Source organism: Terrapene carolina, unplaced genomic scaffold, assembly GCF_002925995.2.
Source record: "Terrapene carolina triunguis isolate 2854851 unplaced genomic scaffold, T_m_triunguis-2.0 Scaffold612, whole genome shotgun sequence".
Classification (NCBI taxonomy): Eukaryota; Metazoa; Chordata; order Testudines; family Emydidae; genus Terrapene; species Terrapene triunguis.
Window position 1 is genome coordinate 1,204,868 of NW_020664963.1, and position 8,667 is coordinate 1,213,534.

General features: G+C 51.8%; 1 protein-coding gene across 1 annotated transcript; it reads right to left on the minus strand.

Moving 5' to 3' along the window:
* Positions 1 to 2,862: 2,862 nt before the first annotated feature.
* Positions 2,863 to 8,084, minus strand: LOC112116141 (mast cell protease 1A-like). The gene is made up of 5 exons (XM_024213474.1): positions 8,024 to 8,084; positions 5,454 to 5,610; positions 4,869 to 5,004; positions 3,555 to 3,815; positions 2,863 to 3,012 (listed from the first exon to the last, which is right to left on the minus strand). The coding sequence occupies exons 1-5, from the start codon at positions 8,082 to 8,084 to the stop codon at positions 2,863 to 2,865; spliced, it is 765 nt and encodes a 254-aa protein (XP_024069242.1).
* Positions 8,085 to 8,667: the final 583 nt, after the last annotated feature.

The following is an 8,667-nucleotide window of genomic DNA, read 5'->3' on the forward strand; positions in this document are numbered from 1 at the left end:
CCATGAAATACCTTCCCCGGGCATCTTTAATTCCCTCCTGGACACTTGGGGTAAACACTGCCATCCAGGCAGGAGGAAATCAGTCACTGGGCTCCAGCCACTCTGGATGCACCTGTCTTTGCTGGCAGCGGGGTTGGGGAATGGGACCCGGGGCCTTTTCCTTCTGGTGGGCACGGGCCCAGATCCAGCCCCAGGTGGGGGACTGGCTGGTTGGGAGGGAGGTCTGTCCCTTTGGGGCACCAGCTCCGACCATCCCAGTCCCTCCCCCCACACTCTGGTGACCCCTAGGACATCTGGGTTCCCTTTCTGATCTCTCCCTATGAAGATCAGTGAGCATTTCTTACGAGCCATCGCAATGAGCCGTCAGGACAAAGTCCTCCCGGATCAGGTGCTCTGCACAGTGGAATTTCCTTTTCCTCCAGCTTTTTAATGTCAAATAGGCCACGTAGGTTCTCGCATGTTTCCTGGCTTCCTGTCGCCCAGTGAGCCCACCCGGCCCAATGGGCTCTGGGGCCAGGACCGGGGCTCCCAGGTGCTACCATAATACACCTAATAAATAACATACAGCGCCTGGCACAATGGGGTCCTGGGCCATGACTGGGGTTCCTATGCATGACCATAATATACCTAATAAATAATAACGGAGAATTTTAGCAGGGCCAGACCCAATTGTTCAAAACTCATGAGTCAGATCCAAAAAAAAAATGAGATTTTAAATAAGCAAATAAATATTGGGTTCTTTTTCTTAGCCTTCAGGTTTTTTTCTGAGCCTGCAAAGGTCCCATTTTCAACCACAAGGGCTAGAAACTTATTTGTAAAATGAAAAACACGTGACTCCAGAAGCAGGATCCTTTAGAAACAACTCACCAGAGATTTGTGATCAAATTGCAAGAGTTTGCAACACCCAACCAACCTACCAAAAAAGCAAGGTAATTCAATGTAAAAAACTTCCTGAGTGACAACAGTGGATTTTTGAACCACTTGCTAGAATTTAACATTTTCCACAATCCCAAGGGATAAAATAAAATCTTTACAGCCCAGAGATCATTCTCTAAACTATTCTATAGGCTTCATGAGTAATTTCTATATTGTCTCATTGATGTCAGCTCTATTACATTGTAGAGAACTTTCTCATAAGGGACAGTATTGCTCGTTCTTGTGGTTTTATGGTGAGTTTCATGCTATTTGGTGTTCTTCTTAAAGCCCCAGCTTCTCAAGTCATGTGATTCTAAGAAAATATCATCTTTGATCTCCAAAACAGAAGTTTATAGGCCTCGTGTTTGCAGAGAAAATCTGGAAAACGTGATCCCTAAAAGGTTCTATAAATAGTTGTCCTTTAAAAAAAAATCTGCTGTGTTTTAAACCAATTTCATGTTTTTTGGGGGGTATGGCTCCTGCTTGGGGTTAACAATGTTTAGAGCTCAGTGATATTTGAGGCGGTTTTGCATGGGGTAATAGTCCCAAATCAGGTTATTATCAGCCCCTTTGGCCGGAGCAGTTAGACAATATTTGAGGCCTTGCCTAGCTGCCATGAGGAGAGGGAGGGATGATATGAGTCAGCTCTGTTCTTTTGTTCAATCCTGTTTAATTACTAAGAATGTCCACACCGTCCTGTTTCCCTGAACACAGTAGGAACAAACAGCAGCTGACAGTTGCTTTGCTCCTGCCTTTCCTGCCTCCTATGCAGGGCCGGCTCCAGGCACCAGCTTGGCAAGCAGGTGCTTGGGGCGGCCACTCTGGAGAGGGGCAGCAGATCCAGCTATTTGGCGGCAATTCGGCGGACGGTCCCTCACTCCCGCTTGGAGCGAAGGACCGCCCGCCGAATTGCTGCAGCAGATCGCGATCGCGGCTTTTTTTTTTTTTTTTTTGGCTGCTTGGGGCGGCCAAAACCCTGGAGCCGGCCCTGCTCCTATGCGTGAAGGAGCTCTGTCTCTCTTGGCTTTCTCCTAGGCTCACACTCACCATGACTTCTCTGGCTGTCTTCTGCTTTCTGTCTCTCATACTCATACAGCTGCAACCAATCAATCGCCCAGCTGTTGTGTTTGCAATCAGTCACTGGGAAACCCCCTCTTATTCTCCCTGATTTAGTGCTTCTCAGGCCTTGCTGTGCAGACCAAGGCCTTTGGCAGTGGCTTCTATTGTTTCCAGCAATCACTACATAAAGCGGCATTTAATTGCTCCTTCCACTGAGGCTGAAATAAGACTGCTTTGTGCATCCATTGACTTCAGCCAGGCCTGTGATTGTCCACAGGTAGGTTTGGCAAAATTCCATTTGTATTTGTTTAGTGTTTCAGCAGATAATAACTATGTTTATTTTAAACATTTTTTTTCAATTTTTATTAATTTAAATTGTCACAGTTGCAGGAAATTGTGGGGATGACAGACAATGGGGGCTGCCAGACAATAATTATTGCATGACAGTAGATGTTTAGATTCCCAAAGTCAAAGCTTTATAATGGTTAAAACACAAATGGTCAACATCACATGTCAAAATATACAAAGTACATATCCTGAAATCAAACTGAGCCATTCTCAAGCAGCATTTTCCTTACTTTACGTACATGTAAATTTCTATTACTTTCAATGGAAGTATTTTTCCATCGGTTTGTGTGTGAGCACGAAACTGATGTTTGCCAACATTTGCCAATAAAAATCGAATCCTTCCAAGCCTATCAATATATCAGAGACCTGCTGGAAGGCAGCCACGGCCACTTTCCTGTTTAACATTAATAATATAGCGCCTAGATACTACGGTGATGGGCAGCAGTGTAAAACCCTCAGGAAGGCGATTTGGACAACTCTGTTTCAAACAGGGACGTGAGATCCATGGGCAATGTCCTTCTCTCTTGGTGTGTGTCTTAATTACTGCTGGAACAAGCGCATCTGTCGCCTAATCCACGGGACGAATTTAGTAAGCCGTGTGTATATCGCAGGTGGAGAACCGTCCACTCGTCCATAGGAAACAATGCCCTGGGGTACCCCGTTACACACCAGGGGACCCCCGGAATCCCCCTTCAACACAAGAGAGAAACGAGGAATGTTAGGGGATAAATCAGTCTGCAAAATACTTGTGCTAATGTGACAGGAAAGAAAAGGCTGAGACTGACCAGAAGGAAGAATGGGACATGGGGCCTATCCCCTCTAGGAGGTGCTATCTCTGATCCAGCCCCAGGGCAGGGCACTGGCTGGCTCAGGGTTGGGGAATGGGACACGGGTCCTGTCTTCTCTAGGGGGCCCTGGCTCCCATCCGGCCAAACGGCGGGGACTGGCGGGCTCAAGGGGGTGTGGAATGGGACACTGGTCCTGTCTTCTCTAGGGGCTCCTGGCTCCAATCCAGCTCCAGGGCAGTAGCTGGCTGGCTCGGGGGGGCTGGGAATGGGACACTGGTCCTGTACCCTCTAAGTAGCACTGACTCCCATCTGCCTCCAGGGCAGGGACTGGCTGGCTCAGGGGGTGGGGAATGGGATGGGGCCTTTCCCTTCTAGGGGGCCCCGTCTCCCGTCCGGCCCCAGGGCAGGGACTGGCGGGCTCAGGAGCGTGGGATGGATATTTACCATGTAAGCCGATCCCCTCTGGAAGGGCCTCCCTGCACACAGCATGCTGGCGTGCTCGTAGCCAGGATAAAACATGGTGCACGTGTCCTCATCCAGCACCTGCACTTGCACTTCATGCAGGGTACTAGGGGGCATAAAGGCATTCGGGCTAGTGAGACCCCATCCGGCTACCAGGCACTTCTCCTCTGCTTTCGGGGTGGAATGAGCCGAGGGCAACCTGAGCAGCTTCACCTCCTTCGTCACCTCCACCTTCTTCTCCAGCTACTCCGGGGGCAGAGAAAGGGTTTGGGATCAGCCCGGCTGCTTGGCTGGGGCATAAGTGTGAAAACCTCCCCTTAGGACCCACTCCGGGACACCCAGGACGGAGTTAGTCTGGGGACCAGCTACCCCTCCAGCTCAGGCAGAGAAGACTGTGGGGGCGATGAGAGGGAGGAGCTAGGACTGGAGAGGGAACAGCAGCGTGGAGGGGATGCAGCAGGGGATGGTAGGAGCAGCCCAGGGGATAGCGGGGACTGGAAGTGATTCCCGCGAGGGACTGAACCAGAAAGGTCGGCAGGTAGGAAGCTACGCACCTGGACTAGTGGCACAAAGAGGGAGGAACTGGAGGAGCATCCAGCCCATGCTACCTGGTTGAGCTAAGGCGAGGCTAATAGGAAGAGATGTCCCACCTCAGCGTAAGGACTCCAAGGGATGGAGAATCCATCACATCTCTAGCTCAGTTGTTCCAATGGTTATTTCCCTCCCGATACAAACCCGAGCCAGATTTCTAGCCCAAATTTGTCCGGCATCAGCCCTTGGTCAGCCGGTCTAGTCCTGCCTAGGACAGCGAGGATGAAGAGCCCCCTACCCTCAGAAAGCCCTACAGAGTCCTACAGCCTGGGGTCAAGTCCTCTTCTCCCCTACAGTAACCTCAGAAGATCGATCTCCTTGGAGCTCTACCTGCCAGGCCATGTCTCCAGATCCCGGATTATTCTTGGAGCTCCTTCCAATTTGCCAACGTGCTGTGTGAGGTGTGGACGCCAGAGCTGGCCACAGGCTCCAGTCATGGTCTCCCCACGGCTGTATCCTGAGGGGACCCCACCTCCCTGTTCCTACTCGCTATCCCTCGGTTTACACACCCAAGGACGGCATCTGCCCGCTTAGCTCCAGCCTTGTGCTGGGCTGGTTTCCCCATGACCCCAAAGTCCCTTCCAGAGTAGCTGCTGTGCAGAATACAGCCCCTGTCCTGTCAGTGTGGGTGACACTCAACGTCCCCAGAGGGGCACCCTCGCATTGCAGCTGTCTGCATCAAACCCAGGGTGGGGCTCCCGGTACCTGCAGAAGCAGGAGGTCGTTGGTGAAGGGGTCCCTGGTGAATTCTGGGTGGGGGATGATGTGTCGCACACGCAGGCGCTGCTGGGTTTCCTCCGGCTCGTGGACATTGTGGGCTCCGAGAATGACTGTGATGTTGCTGATAAATGGGGAATAAAGTGCCACTAAGGAGGAAGGAGACTGACCCGGCTGGGAGCTGCGGGGATGCCTGGGTTCCTTTCCCTGTCCCAGTCTCTCCCACCTTGGCAGCTCAGAGCTGTGGGGCCCCCTACGGGTGAGGGGCCTACACTGCCCTCCTGGATGCCTGGGTCCCAGTCACTGTCCGAGCCTCTCCCCACTTGAGTTGGGAGTTGTGGGGCCCCCTAGGGGTGAGGGCCCTTTATTGCTGTCCTGGATACCTGGGTCCCCCAGTCTTTCCCCACTGGGGCTGGGAGCCGTGGGGACCCCTAGCGGTGAGGGCCCTGCACTGCCACCCTGTTCCCAGTCCCTATCCTGATCTCTCCTCCCTGAAATCTGGGAACTGAGAGGTCTAGGGTCGCCCGGGGTGCCACCCCACAGGCCTGGGTCTCATTCCCTGTCCCCGCTTACCCTGCAATACAGCTGCAGTGAGCAGCCGTCAGGACAAAGTCCTTCTTCACCAATAGCCCTCCGCACGTCTGTGTATTCACCGGGCCCATGCTCACCTCCAGGTAGGCCATGTAGGGTCTGGAGTGTGGCGAGGATACGTTCCCACCGATGATCCACCCTGAAAGAGCAACCCCCACCCCAGCAAGAGTTAGTGGAGAAGGGGGTTTGGATTGCCATGACCAGGCTGAGTCCCTGCTGCCCTCTGCTGGACACAATCAGACCTGCTGAGCCCTGTGTCATACACCCTTAGTGCATGCCAGCGAGGGAGATGAAGCCAGGTGTGGGGGGAGTGTGACATACCCTGTGTGCAATCCAGACCAATGAGTAGCTGTGTCACCCCTACCCTCTAAGCAGGGTGCCCTTTGCAATGCCTTGCTTCTGACAGCCTCCAGTCTGGATCCTCACAAACAGCCTCCAGGTTTAAGTCACTCCCAGCTGTGTCTGTGTGTGCTGCTGCCAGCCAGACAGCCACACCTTGTCTCTTGCCAGCCATGAGTATGCTGCAGGGTGACCCCAACGCAGGCCTAGTCTGAGATTTCCCCCCAGAAATGCCCTGTACCGCCTGGACAGTACCAATGATATCAAGTCTGTCATTTTATTAATATAAGTGACATGCACAAATCCCGATGCCCCAAGTGGAGTTTCTCAGACACTTCAGTTCCAACATACTGGATCAGATAAAACAATAAACCAAGTTCATTAATTACCCAGAGAGACATTTCAAGGGAGTCTGAGTCATGAGGCATAAAGGTCAGGAATGGTTACAAGAACAACAAAGCTCAAACGCAATTGGTGCCTAACTTAAGAAACTGGGTTACATTCAAGCAAAGGTTTTCTCACCATGTGCTCTCAATACTATTACCGGCCAGACTTCTTAGGCCAGGACCCCTTCTGTTTAATGGCTGCTTCCTTTGTCCCTTCTCATGCAGTCAATGGAGGGACACAGAGAGAGGGGAGCTGGGAACAAGGTGACAGGCCGTCTCTGTGGACGGGAACTCCAGGCTTTTTCTTTGCTAAGATGTAGATTTTTTTGCCCCTGCCCACTTTCCTGCCAAAGAACGGCCACTTAGCAGCTGATGGCCCATCAGACTTGTTTACACCAGGCTTTCTCTCTAGTTTGGCCACATGTTTTAGTAACACCAGAGAGTGGAATCTTATAACTTCACTTCAGTGTTACCACACATATTTAACTAGGACAATAATGAGCAGCAAATTATGCGTTTTCAAATGATACCTCACAAGGCGTGCTGTGTATAGAGATTACTACAATAGTGGACACAGGGTTATATTCTGTGATAGAGAGAGAGAGACAAACAGACAGACAGACATACGGGTGTCTTTGCGGATGGATAGATACACACCTGTCTGTGTGTCTATATGACAGACAGATGGGGTGCATATGGGGATGGATCTCCAAGGCATCTCACATGCTAGGGGCCAATATGTTTGTCATGGTGGCTGAGTGACCCTAACCTATAGGAGCAGATGTGCCCTCGGCCCACGGCGGGTACCCCTCACACCCAACTTCTTTGGGCAGCTCTGCAGTGATGCCAACCAGGTCCCAGATAACTGAATGTTGGGAACCATTAAGAAAGGGATAGACAATAAGAGAGAAATATCATATTTCCTCTATATAAATCCATGGTAAGCCTACATCTTGAATACTGTGTGCAGAGCTAGTCGCCCTCTCTCAAAAAAGAAATATTGCAATTGGAAAAGGGTCAGAAAAGGGCAACAAAAATGATTAGGGGTATGGAACGGCTTCCATATGAGTAGAGATTAATAAGACTGGGACTTTTCGGTTTGGAAAAGCGACAACTAAGGGGGGATACGATTGAGGTCTATAAAATCATGACTGGTGCGGAGAAAGTAAATAAGGAAGTGTTATTTACTCCTTCTCATAACACAAGAACTAGGGGCCACCAAATGAAATTAATAGGCACCAGGTTTAAAACAAACCAAAGGAAGTATTTTTTCACACACTGCACAGTCAACTTGTGGAACTCCTTGCAAAGGATGTTGTGAAGGCCAAGACTAGAACAGGGTTTAAAAAACAACTAAACAAATTAATGGAGGATAGGTCCATCAATGGCTATTAGCCAGGATTGGCAGGGATGGTGTCCCTAGCCTCTGTTTGCCAGGAGCTGGGAATGGGTGACAGGGGATGGATCACTTGATGATGACCTGTTATGTTCATTCCCTCTGGGGCACCTAGCACTGGCTAAATGGACCTTTGGTTTGACCCAGTATGGCCGTTCTTGTGTCCCCCTGCTGGCCCCAGATAAAGGATCCTCCTCCCCCTTCCCCAGCTGCTCCCACTCCTCCTGCACCCAGCATGGATGGCCAGTCTTCACCTCGCCCCAGGGCCATGTGGTGACCTTCATAGCCTTTGGGGCTCCCGTGCTTTGAGTGCCAGGGAAGAGGCCTGACCTCAGGGGACCTCATCCTTCTGGGGAACAGCTGTGCCTGGACTGGGGACGCCCTGATGAGCTCCCCATGCGGCTGGGGTCACCATGCCCCCCAGTACTCACCAGCTTGAGCCCTAAGTGGCAAGAGGATGGCTGCAGGAAGCAGGAGCAGCAGCAGCAGCATTGTCAGCACCGGATCAGAGAAGGTGCGTCTGACTCAGCCCTGGGGGTCTTATAGCCACAGCTGGGGACAGGAAACCTCAGGGTCAGACTCAGCTGCTGGGTAGCTCTCTAGAGGCACTGCTAAGCTGGCAGGGGAAAGGGCAGGCCTGGCTCAGTCACATCCTCACCACAGCTGGGCAACATCTGGAGACACTCAGCACCTGGAGCCCTGCAGCCTCTGGCAACAGGCACATCTGGGCACATGTGGACACATCTGGAACTGGGCCGGGGGAGGAGAGTTACATGCTAATACTAGAGTCTCAGCTGTCCCCCGCCCCTCCCCAGCTAGGTGCTGTGTTGGTGGAGGCTGTGGTTAACCCTGTCTCATCTCAGCTGCAGATGGGAACTCGGCCCTTTGGTCTTTCTCAAGCGTCTCTCACCACTAGCATGAGCAGGGCCAGGGGGATGACTCAGATCAGACACCCCTGCATTGTGGGGTCTGTGCGAGCAATGTTTCTGAGAAAGCCCTTGATCAGGCTGGGAGACCAATGTCTGTGATTCTCAACCACCCCCTGAACCAGCCAGTCCCCTGCCTGTGGCTGGAT

What these genes read in the sequence shown, in the direction of transcription:
- LOC112116141 (XM_024213474.1), bottom strand. Translation starts at nt 8,084, where the DNA reads ATGCTGCTGCTGCTGCTCCTGCTTCCTGCAGCCATCCTCTTGCCACTT. An exon ending in GCCACTTAGGGCTCAAGCTG is followed by an intron (nt 5,611 to 8,023) that starts GTGAGTACTGGG and finishes TTGCTCTTTCAG; the next exon opens with GGTGGATCATCGGTGGGAAC. An exon ending in CACTGCAGCTGTATTGCAGG is followed by an intron (nt 5,005 to 5,453) that starts GTAAGCGGGGAC and finishes CCCATTTATCAG; the next exon opens with CAACATCACAGTCATTCTCG.